General features: G+C 46.2%; 1 protein-coding gene across 2 annotated transcripts in view; it reads left to right on the top strand.

Annotated features, from left to right (window-relative positions):
- Positions 1–18,196, top strand: part of LOC147629076 (uncharacterized) — a 60,495-nt gene extending 42,299 nt beyond the window's left edge. Inside the window, exons 2-6 of one of the 2 annotated variants that reach the window (XR_015267884.1) lie at positions 8,609–8,848; positions 9,384–9,598; positions 17,076–17,150; positions 17,327–17,365; positions 17,632–17,727. Coding sequence is in view for 1 of the 2 variants with exons in the window: in XM_086812320.1 (XP_086668446.1) it covers positions 8,609–8,848; positions 9,384–9,598; positions 17,327–17,365; positions 17,632–17,706 (569 nt within the window). In the remaining variant the exon portion in view is untranslated. Of the gene's footprint in view, positions 1–8,608; positions 8,849–9,383; positions 9,599–17,075; positions 17,151–17,326; positions 17,366–17,631; positions 17,753–17,865 lie in introns of those variants that run through there. The other variant, XM_086812320.1, reaches the window with a different exon arrangement.
- The last annotated feature ends 1,133 nt before the right edge of the window (positions 18,197–19,329 follow it).

Below are 19,329 nucleotides of genomic sequence, written 5' to 3'. Positions count from 1 at the left end.
CTCAGGCTACGCTCAGGCGGCACTCTAGCTCCCTTGGGTTGATTGCACAGCCAGGAGCTGAGAGGGGGTGTTAGAAGTCATCTCCTGTCTTAATCAGACACCAGGGCCTCTGTTGTGGGTGCCCGCCCTGTATAGGTGTTTTATCATTTTTCCTCACTCCCCGTATTTTTTTCCCATTTTTTCCCATTTTTTCCACTGCTGCAGTTGTGGAGGCTTTTATGCTGGCCGACTTGGTTTTATACAGTCGTGGAGATATTGTGCTGGCCGACCTGCTTTATGCAGTCGTGGAGAGCCTCTAGCGCTGGCCGACTGCATCCATGGGGCATATAAATAGGCCCCATGCTCCTCACCATTGTATCATACAGTTTTCTGCGGGATCTTGTGTATAGAGAAGAGTTTACACGCCTATTTCTCTGTCTCTTGTGCTGTCTATTTTCTGCACTCTACTTGCTCTTGTGAACCCAAGTTTGGTTATCATTTCCGCTGCATATTCTGACATGGTATCAGAGCCCGGGAGTGTGTGGTCTTGGGCGGCTCAGGCGTGTGTGGTCCTGGGTGACCCCCTCGCGCCTCGGTGGCTTGCGGAGCTCGAATCGAGGGAGGGTGTTGGAAGGTTGGCGATTTCGAGCAGAGTTTTTTTTTTCCCACCCACCCACCCTTTTTCAGTTTAATCTCCGCGATGGCAGATTTACTAGAGATGGCTGAGAAGCACGTGAAGATTCCGACTCTCCCCATGTTCCCAGTGGACCGTCAGTTGGACGGGAACAATTACGGCATCTGGAAGGTTATGATGGAGTCTGTGCTGGAGTCATATGACCTTGCTGATTTCATCATCATCGGGGTTCCACGGCCGGAAGCAGAGGAAGGGGAGTTACTGTCGATGAAGAAGGACCGAGAGGCACAGGCACACATGTGGGATCGTGTCAACGCCAGGGTCCGGTCATTTATTTTCCTCAACTGCACACCACAAGTGATCAATCATGTAAAGCACATGACGCTGGCCAGAGGCATATGGGAGCACTTGGCTTCTCTTTATAACAGGGTATCACCCATGAAAAGGATCTCCTTGGAAGTGCAGATGCGGGTTATGAACCCTGCAAAGTCCTCGACGATGCGGGAACACATTAACAAGCTGCAGGCCCTTCAGCAGGAAGTCCTCCAAGCTGGGAAGGAGATATCATCTGAAGACATGGCCATCACTTTGCTGTCCCACTTGCCTGCTCAGTATTCTGCTTTCTACTCCTCGTTGATTACGAGTGGCAGGCTCAGCACCATTACCTGGGAGGAGCTTGTGCCAATAGTCTTGGACCAGGAGGAACGTTTCATGAACCCTCAGAGCGGCGGTTCGGAGGCCTTAACTGGCTAACGGTCGAAAGGCCGGAATAACAACAAGGGCAAAGGGAAGGCTTCACCGGTGAAGTCTTCTGAGAAGAAGCCTGACTCAGAACGAGAGAAGCTGAAGGCCGAAAGATCCTGCAATGATTGTGGCGAGAAAGGCCACTATTGGAGGAAGTGTCCTAAGCGGACAGGGAAGAGTGCTGATTCCTCAGCCTCAGCCGCAAAGACTCCTGCATTTGTGCACTTAGAGATGATGGACTCCGACGCTTCATCGTCTTCGAGCGAGGAGGGAGTTGGCTTCACCGCGAAGGATACCCGGGAATGGATTCTTGACAGTGGTGCTTCCAGCCCGACGGCAAGGGGGGCAAGCATGCTTCCCGTGTTCTTTATGTCCCTGCTCTGGGTTTTCATCTTCTGTCAGTGCATGAAGTATGCAAGACTGGCTTTCGGGTGGAATTTGAGGAGCATTCAGTTGCTCTACGGGACCATGAGACTGGCCAGGTTGTTTGGGAAGGCGGTGTGGAGAATGGTATCTACAAGCTCTCTGCACTCTCCTCGTTGATAGGTTCTCAGGTCAGAGATTTGTGGCACTTTCGTTTTGGTCACTTAAATGTGGATGCATTGAGGCGAGCTTTCCGAGACCAGATGGTGGTTGGCTTGCCAGGTGTTGGCAGTAGGCAAGGGCGTTGCAGTTCTTGCATACGTGGTAAGCAGCACAGGGAATCCTTTTCGAAGCAGGCTTCCAGGCGGGCTTCGAAACCATTGGAGCTGATTCACACTGACTTTTGTGGACCTCAGCAGACAGACACCATCTTTGGGAGGATCTCTCTACTTTATGCTGCTTGTTGATGATTGTACCAGATTCACGTGGGTCTACTTACTTTCCCAGAAGGACCACGCTTTTGCACGGTTCAAGGATTGGCACGTGATGGTGGAGAAAGAGTCTGGATTTCAGGTAAAGACTCTCAGGGCTGATAAAGGAGATGAATTCTCCTCGACTGTATTTCTCAGATTTTGTGCAGATCATGGCATCAAAAGGGAACTGGCCAATAGAGGATCGCCTTCGGAGAATGGAGTTGTAGAACGCAAGAACAGGACTGTGGTGGAGATGGCGAGGACCATGCTTGAGCATCGTGATCTTCCTCGTCCACTTTGGGGAGAGGCTGTGGCAACGGCTGTCCATACTCTCAACCGATCTCCGACGACTTCAGTACCCCATATGACTCCATTTGAGGCATACTTTGGCAGGAAACCTGATGTCTCATACTTCCGTGTTTTTGGGAGTGATGCGTATGTACATATTCAAAAGAAGCAGAGGGGGAAGCTTGACTCCAAGTCTCGCAAGCTTGTATTTGTGGGGTATAATTCTCTTTCCAGATAGGAACGAGATTGTTGTCAGCCGGGATGTGGTCTTTGACGAGCATGTTCGAGTATCCACTGTCAATGAGCCGCCACTTCTTGGAGATCCAGAGGAGTGATGATGATTCCCAGACCATTATTCCAGTTGATCAACCTCAGTCAGTACAGGAGGTTGAGCCTGCAGGGCTGGAGTAGAGTCCCTGCGACTACAGGAGGCTCCACGATCTGTTCGAGTACCTAGGTGGTTGTTAGACACCCTTCGGGAGTCAGGTGTCACGGATTTACCCTCCGAGTGGACCACAGAGGACGGCCCTCGAAGATCACACAGAGTCCGAGATAAAAACAACTCAGCGGAGCTTCTAGAGGTAAACTATGCTCTGATGTCTCGTATTCTGCGGGACAAGGAGCCCACTTCCGTCAAGGAAGCTCTTTCACAGGATACTTGGAGGAAAGCCATGCAGGTGGAACTTGATGCCATCGAGAAGAACAACACATGGGAGTTGGTACCGAGGCCGTCGAAACGGTCAGTCATTGGTGTCAAATGGGACTTTCAGACCAAATATACGTCTGATGGGTTGGTGGACAAACACAAAGCCAGACTTGTGGCTAAAGGTTATGCTCAGCGGCCAGGCATCGACTACGAGGATACCCTTGCACCGACAGCACGGATGTCCACGATTCGGACCGTTCTTGCCCTTGCTTCTTCTCAGAGGTGGCCTGTGTATCAAATGGATGTAAAATCTGCGTTCCTTAATGGTGACCTGTAGGAGGAGGTGTATGTTGAGCAGCCTCCAGGCTTTATTGTTCCAGGATTTGAAGGGATGGTTTACAGGTTACGTAAGGCCTTGTATGGTCTTAAGCAGGCTCCCAGGGCTTGGAATCAAAAGATTGATTCCTTCTTTGTTCGGACTGGATTTCAGAGATCGGTTGCAGATCCAAACCTGTATCTCTTTCGGGAACGCGGCATGGTCACGATTATCATCCTTTATGTGGATGATCTCATTCTCACTGGCTCATGTGGAGCACATTGGAGTGACGAAGGCTACCTTGTCAAAGGAGTTTGAGATGACCGACTTAGGCTTACTCCACTTCTTTTTGGGATTGGAGATCTGGCAGACCCAGAGGGGGTTTTTCGTCTCTCAGCAGCGGTATGTTCATGAGTTGCTTGAGGCCTTTGGGATGGAGAACTGCAAGCCTATTACTTTGGCGATGGACCCGAACACAAAGTTAACCGGTACTGATCCTTGTGAGCCAGTTGATGCCTCGCAGTACCGGAAGTTGGTTGGTTCATTGATCTGGTTGCTGAACACCAGATTGGACTTGAGCTTCTCCGTGGGGCTGTTGAGCTCTTTCATGCAGACGCCATTGAAGTCTCATTGGGACGTAGGATTGCGGATCTTGCGGTATCTGCAGAGTATGAAGGATCTAGGACTCTTTTACACAGGAGGGGATGGAGTCAGACTCCAAGGTTGGAGTGACTCAGATTGGGGAGGAGATCCAGACACAAGGAGATCTACTTCAGGATACAGTTTTACCCTCGGCTCAGGAGGAGTTTCTTGGAGCAGCAAGAGGCAGCCAACTATTGCCCTCTCTTCGACAGAGGCAGAGTACCGGGCTGCTTGTGGTGCTGCTTGCGAGGTTGTGTGGCTGCGGGGAACCCGGTCTTCCATGCCCGGACCAAGCACATAGAGATACAGTATCACTTTGTATGTGAGAAGATCTTGGCTGGTGACATCTTGCTACTTTATTGTTCGACGGAGGACAATGCGGTGGACCTCTTCACGAAGTCTCTACCTCAGGCTACGCTCAGGCGGCACTCTAGCTCCCTTGGGTTGATTGCACAACCAGGAGCTGAGAGGGGGTGTTAGAAGTCATCTCCTGTCTTAATCAGACACCAGGGCCTCTGTTGTGGGTGTGCCCGCCGCCTTGTATAGGTGTTTTATCATTTTTCCTCACTCCCCGTATTTTTTCCCCATTTTTTCCCATTTTTCCCCATTTTTTCCATGGTGTGGATGGATGCCACATGTTGGCAGGAGCCCATGGTGCTGGCCGACTGCACCTCATGTGCTCTTGGTGGCTGGCCGACTGCCTATGCTGCAGTCGTGGAGGCTTTTATGCTGGCCGACCTGGTTTTATACAGTCGTGGAGATATTGTGCTGGCCGACCTGCTTTATGCAGTCGTGGAGAGCCTCTAGCGCTGGCCGACTGCATCCATGGGGCATATAAATAGGCCCCATGCTCCTCACCATTGTATCATACAGTTTTCTGCGGGATCTTGTGTATAGAGAAGAGTTTACACGCCTATTTCTCTGTGTCTCTTGTGCTGTCTATTTTCTGCACTCTACTTGCTCTTGTGAACCCAAGTTTGGTTATCATTTCCGCTGCATATTCTGACACATTCTTGCGGAGGGATTCATCGACAACATCGACAAAAGAGCAAGAGTGTGTACACGTGTGCAACAGCTGTGCGGGGAGCATCTCCCAACTTGGGAGATTTATCTCCCCTAAATGTTTATGTTTTTATGTGTGAGTGTCAATGAGGGTTCTCTGCCCTCGGTAGTGAACACCCACTTATGTGGCTATATGTGTATTAGTGTGTGAAGTGTTATATGTATATTAGTGTGTGAACCCACTCTTAGAGTGGTTAGCATAATATCTAGATATTTTATGTGTGTTTGACATAAGCAATGATGTCATGAGCTAAACCTTTATACCTACAAAGGTATTGTACTTCATTGAAGAAATATCAATCACATTATTGAGTCGTGCAGTGCACTCTCTCTCTAGCACTGCACACTCTCTCTAGCACACTCTCTCTCTCTCTCTCTCTCTCTCTCTCTCTCTCTCTCTCTGTGCACAGCACACACCATGGAGCACTTTGAACCACCATATCCAGGACCCGTGTCTCTGTAGCACTGCCAACAATGACCTCTTGCTGAGGAGGTTGTGTGTCTGTCTTTAGGGACTTGTGAGGACAATGGAATGGACACATAGTGGACTAGGAGTGGAGTTGAATACTTGCCCCAAGGTTAGACTAAAGGTTGAACTTTTGGTTGGAACTTTTGGTTGATTAAATTTCTTGCATTTGTGAGAATTTGGACCCATCTCACGAAATCTTTTGTGGATGAGAAAGATGTTATGTAGTCCCCGTGATTGAATTTGTTGCGTCGTGATAGGACAACTGTGAGAACTGGTGCATAGGATCTCCCTGATTTTGGGACTCGTTATATTGTCGTGGGGGTTTCCGAGTTTTGTTGAGATTCCAATAACCAGTAACATGAGGAAGCTTTTCAGCTTGTAGTTGGGAATCCGGTAGTGCTTACTGCCTTCATTATGGACCTATTTGTTTGTGGTGACAATTGGTTTTGAGACAAGCTACTTAACGGTTTGTAGTTGGGAATCTGGAAGTGCTTACTGCCTTCATTATGGATTGCTTTAGAAATGCGTAATGACCCGAGGGGTCAGGCCTTTTAGGAATGTAACTTGGGAGAATGGTTGTTCTCTGTGAACAAGTTGCATTAGCTTGAGATCCTCTTCCACGAGCCATGAGCTCAGAGGGAGGGTGGAGGAAATTTCAGATTTTGGTCTAGCTTTGTGTGGGTTGAGGGTACTTTTCCGAGTGTTGAGCCGATTTGGAACTTGGTCTCTGTCTAGTCTTTGTTGTTTGGGTTGTTGATAGAGGGGATCTTGTAATTGGATTGTGGTACTTTTGGGTACGTGTTGCAGAGCAACATGGGTTGCTTCCGTGCATATTAGGTTGTGATAGAGGACTTTTCTCATGCATGGATGCATGTCCCACATTGTGTAACCAGTATGGCTTTGAGAAAGAGCTATTGGCGGGTTGTACAATCGGTTGTAGAGTGCATAGGTCTATGCATGAGGTGGGAAAGTTGTACGACTTACCACGGATATATGGATTGATTGAGTTAACCCATGATTGTACAAATGTGTACTCCAAGAATTGTACACAAAATGAAGTGCAAGTGGGAGGCACCGATATTTTTGTAGCACAAAGTCAGCTAGTGACTATTGGCAAGCATTGGCACATATAGGGCTGAACTGTGCAGTGGACTTTTGCTAGGGTTCCTTAGATTTCAGTTTTTTTTCTTATTATCCAACTCTGACCTTGGAATTGAATTGGCAAGCAAATTACCTTGTTGTGATTCTATCATTCTAGTAGCAAATATCCACTACAAGAGTCCACACTGGCTTAGGTATGGCTAGGGAACTTAAGCGGATGCTATGGTGGGACGAATTCGAGGTTAAGCCTACATATGATTGTCTCCACACGGGGAGGCACCGATATTTTTGTAGCACAAAGTCAGCTAGTGACTATTGGCAAGCATTGGCACAGATAGTTTGGTGTGAGCGCTGAATTGTGTAGTGGACTTTTGCTAGGGTTCCTTAGATTTCAGTTTTTTTAAATTATCCAACTCTGACCTTTGAGTTAGGATGGAATTGGTAAGCAAATTACCTTGTCGCGATTCTATCATTCTAGTAGTAAAGATCCACTACTAGAGTCCACAAGGGCTAGGGAACTCAAGCAGATGCTATGGTGGGACGAATTTGAGGTTAAGCCTACATATGATTGTCTCCACTTGGATTCATGAGGACGTGAATCTAAAAAAAGGGGGAGATAATGTTACATCCCTAATTGGGCCCAAGACAGTGAATTGCGCCCGGGGTGGTGGTGGTGGTGGTGGGGGGGGGGTGGGGGGGGGTGTAGTAGGATAATTAGGGGTTAAGGGGATGTGCTAACACAAGTTAGGGTTAGGGCTTAGCCAGGCATAGGGGCTGATAGGGACGTCCCAAGGGCTAAGAGGTAGCAAGGATGAGGTTGGGATTGGCCAAGAGTGAATAAAAAGCTAGCTAGAGGCTTATAATGGCTAAAAGCTTATAATAGAAGCAGTGGGCCAAATATAGCCCAGTTATTACTATATAAGTGAGTTTGGGTTCACTTGTGAGGATTATAATGTATCCACATGACTGCAGGTAGGCGTCCTAGTGGTATTGGGATGCCAAGGTGTGCTGTCAGGGCTTGGCTGACTTTCGGCAATCTGACCTCAGGCTCGGGGGTTGGTTCCCGAAGGGAGGCTATGATTGGGAGGGGAGTAGCCACAATCTATCGCAGTCATCATTGATACAGCTTCAATGCGGGTTATTCCTAACCCTAATAGGGTTTTCAGGTATGTGGCCTTCAACATCTGGGCTCAAATGACCATGTCTGTGTCCAAGGAACTCCTTCCAGGCGCCTTGATCAGGTTTTGGGCTCCTGGTTCTCTGTACCGGATAATCCCCCATTCCCAAAGCTTGTACTGCTTCAGTTCCTAGCATCTTGGCATCCTCCAGAGCCCATCCAAATATAAAAACAAGAAATTGTCCAGGCTGGTGACAGGCAGCACAGAAGGAACAAACAAGAGGGGTGGGCTGTGCCAAGGGAGCTGAAGGGAAGCTGGCTATGTGAAGAGGAAATTGAGCAGGAAAGAGGGATGGGAGGGGTGGGTTGGTGTTGCAACGGGGAAAAAGGGGGGGGGGGGGGGGGGGGGTTGGGGAGTATATCTATTTGATACTGATCTTCTTTTATTTTTATTGTCAGAAAAATAGGTGGACTCCTCGCAACTTAGGTTTCAAGATTTCATACATATTTAATGGACGCATGCATGCATGTTTTTACACAGTCGTGTTATTTGTGTGCTTTGATCCAGTTGCTTCTTAATGTGAGTATGCAGACATTGCTGTTCTACAATCTTGTCATTCAAACCCCATATTTCTTAACCTTAGAGAAAAAATGGTGTGGTATACCGTATAATGAAAGTCAGAGGTTTGTAATGGCCTTGTTGATTTGTGGTTTGGTGATGGAATTTCTTGAATCTGTTGTTGAAGCTGAATATGTATGAGGTATTGGAATCAGGTCAAGATTTGCAGAGGATAGCTTTTCTTAAAAGCAGAGGGGCTGATGCACTTCATCCTCCTACATGGGCTTATGGAAGAGTTTTTTGCACATTTGAATTACGTATGGCACAAATGCAAAGCAAACGCCTCTATGCAACAGTGGATTCTGGGAAAATAACTTCAAGCGATAAAGTAGAGGATTCTGATTTCCCCCCCCCTGGCTGCACAAGGGTGAAAGTTGAATTGAATAAACCACTTGGTGAGCCATCTTCATGTTTTCTTGGTATGGATTATGGGAGGTCTTATTTGTATAAGTTGCCTTTTTTGTGATATTTTGCGGAATGCTCAATCTTAATCGATGCAGTCATTGAGATTGTCAAAGAATGCTTTATGTGCTAGTGAGAGGTACCTGCAGTTATGAGGTGGTGTGCTCCCATCCGTCATGTATGTTGTTGGCCCAATTCAACCAGTCAACTTTCACATCTCGCTGCTGATGTGTCGGGTCACATCTCATACTGAAAACTCGCGCTTGCCAAAGGCTGATGTGGCCATCCCTCTGTTTACAATTGCTGGGAATGGCCACCAGTCGCCCCCTTTTCTAAAAGGGACTCCCGGCTACTGGTTGCCCTTTCTTGGAAAGGTGGCTCCCGGTGTTATTCCCCACCTTATCTTTGCTGCTTAAGTAACCCTGATGGCATAGTGGGTGTGTAGAATATTGGAATGCAAAAAACTGAAGATTTACAAAGAATCACACTCAATGCAACATTTTTATTGTCATTCTACCTCCAGTGCAGGTATTATTCTAGAAGAAGACAAGGCTGGCAACATATTTGTGGCTGATGTTGTGAAAGATGGGAATGCTGACAAATCAGGGCTGGTGGATGTCGGTGATCAATTGATAGCAACGAGTGCAATCGTTTATGGAACTGAAGATTTCTATCAAGGAGTAAAAGTCCGTAAAGGAATGCAGATAGTGCGCTTGAGTGTATTTGGTGAAAAGTTTGAGACGGTCAGCAACTTTGCTTCATACCCGAACTCAATCTAATGTTGATTTTGTTGCTAGTTTTCAATCTTCTTGAGTTTTCAATTGAGATTCTTGATGTATTTTGTTGATTGCTGAAGAAACAAGGATTTTGAAAATTTTCACAGTTTCTATCCCTCTTCTGAAGTCATATCCTGGTGGGGTCAGGCTTTGCCAGCTGTGTACGGTTTTCAAGTTCTGAAGTCCAAAATGGACGTAGAGATGCAGAGTCTCTAAAGTACTTAGAGTTGTGCAATGTAAGAACATGAACTGTGTGATGCAATCAATAATCCCTCACATACATGATCTTCCCACACAATTGTGTGGTGTAACACGTTAATACTCACAGGCATGATCTTCCGAGGCATGCAATGAAGCTTTTATGCCCAATAAAGAGATGGAGATTAGAATATGATTTGGACAGTTGTATTCTTGTATAACAGATGTATGAGAACCCAACATTTGTGTTGATGACGGCATCTCAGTCCAATAAAGAGATGGAGATTAGAATATGATTTGGATGGTTGTATTCTTGTACAACAGATGTATGAGAACCCAACATTTGTGTCGATGACCGAGTCTCAAACCTGCCATAGATGGATGTTGGGTAAACCTTCTAGTGGTTCTTGAGGGGCTTATGGAAAACTTGCTTAGGGTGTGTGGGAGAAAGAAGAGAAAATATTTAGTGAAAAGCTACAAAGGCTTATTGTAAAGATGAAACCTAGACCTAGTCAACCAACGATCGTGTGACGTAGCCCAATGGTGTGGGCTTGTGATTCGGGGAGGGGAGATCCTGAGTTCAAATCCCGCAAGCCCTTGTTGGTATTCAAGTGTGTAAGAAAATACACTAAACGGAACTTGAAGCAAGAGGTATGGAGAATAATACTGAATTAGTATTGCAAACCAAAGTTACAAACTGATGGCAACTGCCCACCCATGGGCTCTAGCAAAGAGCTTTGATGGTGACTAGGTAGACTCTGGACAGAGATATCATGCACAAACAAGGGTGCACTACTGCAGTGAATAGATCTAAACTGAATGATCTTGATATGAAATGAGGACTATGGAACTAGTCTATATATAGTATCCAGGGTTAGTCATATCGCAGGTCCACCAATGTCGGCCACCGTACGACTGGTCCAAATGGACCAAATTGACCACATCACCTGACTGGAACCATATTAGACTACAACAAAAATCTACAGTCTCTGCGCGAGCAAAGGTTAAAAGCCAGGAATCAAAGGTTTCACTAGTTACCTTCTCTCCAAATATACATATGATTTGGCCACTCAACCTTCTCTCCTTGCATGTGAAAGAGTGTTTGGTTGCAAGTGGATAGGAGGTGTTAAAAAGCATAATCTTGGTCTTCCTAAGATTTTTTTTGAAGTCCCTCTCATCACAAAAGGCCTGCAATGCATCTAAATGGTCATTACATCCCCTCAGCTGAGTCCGATATTAGGACAATGTCATTTGCATATAAGAGAATGACTATCATCATCATTATCTGTGCTACCCATGAAGATTGTGCCACCCTTTCGGTCAATGAAGCTCGAGATCTCATCAAGGTACAGCCCAAAGAGTTGGAGAGAGTTGGCAGCCCGGTTTGACCCCCGTAGTACTACTGATTATCTGGAATGGCCCGCTCGAACCCTGATGGTTTCAGACTCATATAATGCCACAGTGCCAAGATCATCTGAGGTGGGAAGTAGAGCTCCTAGGTGTAAGTGCCCAAGGAGTCGTGACCTGGAGACCGAGTCAAAAGCCTTGCAGAAATTCACAAAGCAACAATAAGCCCATTGCCGGTTTGCTCTAGCCTCCTCAATCACGACCTTGAGGGTACAAGTATGATCCAACGTCGAATAGTTTCTCATAAAGCCTCCCTGTCCTGGTGCTCTCTGCCTTTGCGCCTACCTCTACCTCTACCTCTTTGCCATAGTTTCAATCTTTGCCTCATAATAGAGCCCCATAGGTCTTGGCAAAGGTGTGGCCAATCACGAATCATGATAGTCCGGTAGTTATTGGGGTCTGTTACCTGTAGGGTCTTCTGCCTTGTGGATGAGGACAATGGTGTTTGTGGTCCAGCCTTCACACTGACCTGCTGAGCTCCTGCTCCCGTGCCTTATTCTTCCAGCGCCTCCCCTAGCTTTCCAACCCGCTGGTCTTTCCTTCTGTCCGCCTTGCACCTCCCCCTCCCCTTTTTTTTTCCACCAGCCCCCCCTCTTTTCATCCGCTTTGGTACGTTCCCTCACCCTTGTCCCCCTCACCTTGTTCCTTCTCCGCCGTAGCCCCTCCCAGCATGCGTCGTCTCCCTCCTTCCTTCTGTCCCCCCTCCCCCCCTCCTTCCTTACCCTCTCTGTCTTCCTGGTGAGGTCATATTAGCTTTTGGGAGTTTTTTAAATCTGTGGCAAGTTACGGCATCTTCCGGTCTTGATCTCTGAGGAGGACTCCATTGTAGCTTCTCCGTCATCCCCGACCGAGGCCGTTGTCCCTTGCCTTTTCCTTTCAGAAGAGGATCTCCAGCCGTTGTCCCTTGCCTTTCCTTTTCAGAAGAGGATCTCCAGCTCCTCGCTTCGACAATCGCTTCTTTGGAAGCCTCCACCTTGGTATGCAAGATTGTGGGTAGCCGCCCGGCACGCGGATAGTTCAGGGATTTGTTATAGGCAAGCCAGGCAAGATCACTGACATTCATCCCTTGGGACACGACTACTATCAGGTTGAGTTTGATTCGCCTATAGCTTCGGACAGAGTCATGCAGTTGAGCCCTGTTGCACTGCTTTTGATAGAGTCATGCAGTTGAGCCCATGCCTTCTTTGCGAGGTGTCAGCATGGCTTCGACCCGGCATCCAACCCTTTGGCTGGCGTCTCAGTCTTTTCTGTGACAGTCTGCTTTCTAGGTCTTAGGTCCTCTCCTCCCAATTATAGGTGGTGCCTTGGGAGAGTGATGGAATCCCCTCCCACACCGCCGCTTGAGTTCTTGCAGAGATGGTTGGGATTCCATCTCTTCGTATTTGCATTGCGTCCCGGACTCCCGAGACTCAGTGCCTCACACCATTTTGCTCCCTAGTCTGCGGGTGGACGTGATTTTGTAGAGAGTTGAGTACTGTAGCCTCCCAGGCCAATGTTTCATATGTTGCCAGATGGGACACCTTGCCAGAGTTCGTTCTCGTCGACAATCCGGAGGCCGCCTCCTATTGTCCCCCCCTCCCCTCCCCCCCTTGCGGTCCCAGCTTAGACCCTCCCAGGGGGGTGGGCCGGACATAGGCTCCCAAGTACCACAGCATGAAGCCCCGACCGTGACTGAGACTGACGCAAGAGAGTAGCAGACCATTGACCCAAGGTAGAATGGCCCTAGGCTCGCAGGATCCAAAGGATATCGTTGTGTCAGAGAACCATTACGAGCATTTATCTCAGCAACTCCTAGACGGTGATGCCCCCCCTTCAGTTCTTTCGCCACTCCCGGCTCTCCTCTTCTAGAGACCACTACCTTGTTGGGGTCCCCCTCGAGGTTTTCAGTTTCCCGAGAGGACCGATGACCCTCCAGAGACCGCAGCAGGCCCGGCCTCGCATTTATCAGAGACCACTACCACGTCGGGGTCCCCCTCGAGGTTTTCAGTTTCTCGAGAGGACTGATGACCCTCCAGAGACCGTAGCAGGATCCAGAGGATAAGGTTGTGTCAGAGAACTGTTATGAGCATTTATCTCAGCAACTCCCCGACGGTGATGGCCCCCCCTCAGTTCTTTTGAAGAACCCGTCCCCAACTCTCCTCTCCTAGAGACCACTACCTCGTCGGGGTCCCCCTCGAGGTTTTCAGTTTCCCGAGAGGACCGATGACCCTCCAGAGGCCACAGCCTTCCTGAAGATTTGGTGGCGCGGTCCCTTTCTTACAGATAGTGGTGGCAAGCCCACTTGGCATTATAGAACACCTGTGTGGTTGTTTCCCCCTCCCCCCATTGTATGAGATAGCCTTCTCCTCCTAGAGTGGCTAGCCGGAGAAGAAGAGCATCCTCCCTTCTTGTATACCTTGACTCTCATTTCCCATTTGGGGATGAGTTTGTACTTAGCCATTTTGGCTGTTTTTCTCGGTAACTAATAGAAGGATCTCTTTGCGGGGGGGGGGGGGGGTGGGGGATGTGCAATAGGAGCCAAGGTGGTGGATTGGTGTACAAAGTGCTCCGTGTGGAGGTCCTCATGGTCCTTGGCTCTACCATTGTGCAGCTTCAATAGTGCTATAGTGACACTGGTAGCGGCGAAAAGGCTGGCCGAGATGGGAAGGGAAATGTGAGATAAATCAAGGGGGGGCTGATTGGAATGTCGTATAGATGGCGTGTGTAGGTCTCCCACATGAGAGGCTCAATGATGGGTGTGGAGGTCTTCCTTTCCTCCAAAAGGTGCCATGTGTCCAAGGTGTCCGCACTTAGAAAGAGTTTGTACAATTCGGACTTGTGCGTTGCAAAGAATGCACGTTTCTTTTGGCAGATGAGGAAATCGAAATCTCTTTGCATTTCCCGAAGAGAGAGAGAGAGAGAGAGAGAGAGAGAGAGAGAGAGAGAGAGAGAGAGAGAGAGTTGTATTAATGTCTTCAAAAGGCCAAAATGACCTATGAGACCAAAATGTTACATCATGTCCATGGAATACATTATCATGGTACTGAAAGTAAAACTAAAAGAAAATATCCATGAAAAAAAAGAACATAAAGAGCCTCAAGCTCTCGCATCAGCCAAGAATATCTTGATAGGGCGCTGCAATATGGTACCCGAAGTAGTGAGGCTGACAGGGCGGGAGAAAGTCCTCCGATGGTGGGAAATGATGGCTTCTCTTTTGAGGTGATGTGAGTGTGGGTGGTGGCCACTAAGTCTGGGGCATCGGGCTTTGCATAGCTCGGTGGCTCTGTTCTAATGTCACTCCTCTCGACCGGGCTCTTGCATCAGCTTGGAGATTAGGGGCAGTGGGTGGATCAGCTCTCGGTGCTCTAGTCTGGAAGAAGTCAGTGAGCGCTCCCTGTGTTGGTCCTTGGGGCGGGTGTAGTTGATCTGGGCCATAGTAGGGATTCCCTGTGTCTATGGAGCTCCCGAAGAAAGAGCCCCATGCATCTCTGGTATGGAAAATCAATGATCCTAGAGAATGGTCCGAATCCCTCTCGGAAGAGGTAGTGGAACCTCTCCTGAGCTCATAGTATACTAGGCATCTGCATATATAATGAGCCTCTGTCTCAGCCTCTGTATGGCAAAGCTGGCATGCCTTGTCTTTTGGTGCAGCTGCTCTCGGCCCATATCTGGCTATCTCCACTCTCAACTGGTGGGATGAGGTGCGGATCTGTCCAATCGCACACTGCACCCCGAATGAGAGATATGTATACATGTAGGGCGGGCATATGATTAAGCCGTCCTCCGTTATGTGAAGAAGATGGTCTCTATAGAAAGCCGTCTTCGTCCCTAGGGGTTGGAGGGGTGAATGCCAGGTCCTCTGAGTATCCAGTCTCACAATGTCCTTCCTGATCACCCTATTCAATTCTGTGCGGCTGAGAGCAAAGGAAGGGGCCTCTATGCTATGCTGAAACGGTGGGAGTGCCCCCATCTGCATGCCATGCATACCAAACCAAGTGCTCACTTGTGTATACCAACACTGCGTGTCTCCCATCAAGTGCCAGCTGTCTTGAGGACTCTAGGGCAAGCCGGGGGTATCTATCTAGTGGGAGCTTCCATAATCTGTGCTAGTATGTCATTGTCTAGAAAAGAGCCTCTGTCACAATAGGGACAGCCCCATCTCTGCTCTCACAATCTCATGTGGCACTGAAGGCTTACTCCTTATCATGTGCGAGATCATCATCACTAGTGGTCTCTCTATTGGCTTCCACCCATCATATACCTCTCTTGTATCTATCACAGGCTACAGTTGACTCCCTTCTCTGTCTCCTCCTATGGTATAAATTGGGACCCCAGATGGGAGCTCCATACAATAATGCAGGTGTGACTAATGTGTAAGCGCATAAACCAGTATAACAGCCTGTATGTCGCATCCATGAGTGCCAAAACCTCTAAAACAGCCTGTATATTACTTAAAACTAGAAATTTCAGCAATCTTTAGGACTGTTTTGCTGAAATTCAGCCATCCAGGGTGTGCAAGATGGTGTAGAGTAGTGAAAAGCATCTTCCCCAAGTTGGATATGGCTATGGTGGGCTTAGATATGAAGAGAAATGTTGAAAAATCAGAGTTTTAAGCCTCGAAAAATTTTCTTGAAGCTCAAACTCGCCCAAGAGATAACTCAAACAAGCAAGAAAATGCTACAATGCGATGTGAAGAGCTGAATTGACAAGTGTGAGGACACTTGTCTCACTTTTATCCTCTTATCTGCCACATGTCCCAAATCCAAAGGCCAAAAATTTCACAATCTTCAGCTCTAAAAATATCGCAGATGATAGCTAATTTCACAATGGCGCTTTGGCAACCCTCGATCTCTGCTGAATTTTGGAGGCAATGACGCGAACGGAAATTCCATCGGAGATTGCCAAAAATAGCAACTTCCCCTAAAATTTAGGAGATGATCTCTTTGCGTTCCACCACATGAGAAATACATGTAAGCACCATGTAGAAACCTGTTTCATTGCTCAATCTCTCCCAAATCCTCAAGAGTTCGCCATAACTACTTTCCACTTGACACTTGAGCTCTAAAGTCCATTTCTCTATCCAAGAAACCGTCTCGAGTGCCTGGACTATGCTACGAACACTTGGTTCTCTATACTGGATAATCCCCCAGTCCCAAAGCTTGTACATTCTTAATCTTTTGGGCATCCAAAGCCCATCCACACACATGAATTTTGGAGATTCTCAAAATGGTGACAATATGAAACCAATTATTATCATTACTGTTTACGAATTTAGTCTAAGGTTAGTTTTGGTGAATTATGGAGCTGATTTTGAATACTTTCCAGCAGATTTGCTTCATCTACTTTGTTGGGTGCCTAGGAAGGTGTGTTAGGACTATTTTTCTTTTCAATAAAAGCTTGCGCTATTGGTACATGTATGGTCTGTTTGGACACTTGAAGAAGGTGCAAGGGTTGGTACACCTAGGGAAAGGGCTGGTACAACTGGTGGAAGGCTTGGTATTGGGGCTTGTCAAAGGGTTGTACAACTGGGATTGGATTCTACCATGGGTTGCAGGAAGATGATATGCTTTGATGGAAAGCTGGTGTTTTAGGTCAGAGTTTCATGGAGTGCCCATTGAGGTTTGTGCTTGGATTCCCTTGTGGAACAAAGTTCCCAAGAGGGGGGGGGGATTGTGTGTGCCCCATTTGCATTGTATGTGTTTGTGTGCTAATCAAGTGTTTTTAGGTTCTTTAAGTATACTAGGTGACCTGCCACGGTAACAGGTGGCATGATTTTGATTGTTTAAACAATACCTATGACAAAGGCTTTGAATCAGCTTGGATTTATTTGATTTCATATTTAATAGATGGCCTCTTGCAGGTTGTGGCGGCCATTGGTACATGACACAACACACATACACAGAATTGTTAGCTGCATCCATGCCCCATTTGCATTGTATGTGTTTGTGTGCTAATCAAGTGTTTTTAAGGTTTTTTGAGTATACTAGGTGACCTGCCACGGTATCAGGTGGCATGATTTTGATTGTTTAAACAATACCTATGACAAAGGCTTTGAAAAATCAGCTTGGATTTATTTGATTTCATATGTAATAGATAGATGGCCTCTTGCAGGTTATGGCGGCCATTGGAACTCATCCTGCCTATGTGAAGGTACCATTCAACTAACTCATTTCTCCTATCTAGCATCAAGCTAAATGTTTTCTACGAGAGGCTCCTTGTAGGTGTGGAACAATTAGCAAATGTGTTTTAAGCAGTTTTTAATGAGTTGTGGGAAATGGGTGGTGTGTATTGTATTGCATGTGTACTGATAATGCATGGCATTAATTGTATGATGCATCCAGGTATGGATGTGTGACTGTCAAAATTAGGCATTTGATTATCAAAGCTAGTAATTAATGCAATACTTCTATTAAAAGGTGGCTCTGGAAATTCAAAAGTGCCAAAGATCTACGACCAGAGGTGAAAACAATGGAGCAGCTACCAGCCAATGAGCACTTCCTCTCATATTCTCGATCCCTTCGAGGAGAGACGACGAAGGTCAACTAGTTTTTCTCACTTGTTCTATTTCATGCATGAGTCCATAATAACCTTAACAATTGTGTCTGATGAATCTCATTTTGACTTATAAGTATATCACTGTTTTTTTTCAGGAGTGAAGATGCACGCACATTGCAAGTAGAAATATTCATTTGCAGCAGCTACAAACTGCTACAGCAAGATCAATGCTGCTTCAGAGTAAAGGTGTCCATGTAAAGCTCCAACAGAGAGTGCACAATGGAGTGTGAAAAAGGGCAGCTAGAGAGGCATACATTATAATCATTTATTATTTCTAACTTCACTTAATACCAGGTATTTATCACTTGTTGACTAATGAATTTAACCAGAGCAGTGGTTCTCACTACAGATTGGCTTAGTGTGTGTGTGTGTGTGTGGAAACAATTTTTATTCTGCACATGTTTTATGAAAGACTATGTTTTCTAATCCGTGTAGAATCAAAATACATTTTTTCCAGTAAGAATCCTCTACTCATGTTTCTTGTTCAATGTTTAACATCCAAAAAACACAAGATTAATAGTATTTTAAAGTATCAAAATATATACCTTGTATATGCACTGTGTGGGGGTGGGGCATTGAGTTCATTTTGTTAAAGAAAAGATTTTAAAAATATGTAAAAAAATTTCAAAATTTAGAACTTGTTGAGTGTTTTTCAATACTAAGGATCAAACTATTTATTAACGATTTCAACGTCAACATGTTAATCTATTGTGTTTAACTATTCCAATAAGACATGGCTTAGAATATTCGGGTGTAGACAGGAGGTTTTTGGGACCTAGAGAGAAGGGTTTCCCTTGTAGAAACCTTAAAACTTTTAGCACCTTGACAGGGATTTATATTGAGACATCAAGCTCAATTAGTGTAGTTATAAACGACATGCTAGGATGACATCTCCACACTTATACCATTGCCATGGTTGGTGAGATTATGGTTGTTATGCCATCAATGGTTTACATGTTATAAGACATCCACTTTGATTATTAGAGTTATGGCATAGTTATAGCACCAGTTCATATAGCTATAGGTTCACCATATAAGCATCGTATATTTTAGTAGTAGAGTACTTTTCTTTATAGTATATACTCTTATCTTTATGTTATGGTTGTGGAGACATAAGAAGAAAGAAAAAATTTCAGCCATCTTTTTCTCTTGTGTTTGTCAACTTGTGTGTGTATGTGTGAAGAAGTTTTCTTAGAAGGAGCTCAAGTTCAACCTCTTCCGTGCATTCTTCTCATGATATGAGAGAGTCGACATGCAAAGCTCAAGAGGCAAGCAAGTGACAAGCAAAGGAGATGTATGTTGTTAATGTGATTGTTGGTTCACATGAAGTGGTTGCATATTAATATGCTTACAGTACCACGGGTAATTATGTATGTATATGTCAGATAGATACATGGAGATTGCAAGGTTACTTGAGTGCTTACATAATATCATATAAATATGTTTAGAGTATCACTGGTAATTAATTGTGTATGTATGTTTATAGTACCATTGGTAATTGTGTATGTATATGTCAGATAGATACCTGAAGATTGCAAGGTTACTTGAGTGCCTAAATA

This window comes from Cibotium barometz, chromosome 18 (assembly GCF_041138505.1).
Source record: "Cibotium barometz isolate CiBa-2024 chromosome 18, ASM4113850v1, whole genome shotgun sequence".
NCBI classification, from domain to species: domain Eukaryota; kingdom Viridiplantae; phylum Streptophyta; class Polypodiopsida; order Cyatheales; family Cibotiaceae; genus Cibotium; species Cibotium barometz.
The sequence above is the reverse complement of the archived record's forward strand: the minus strand, read 5'-3'. Positions and strand labels throughout refer to the sequence as shown.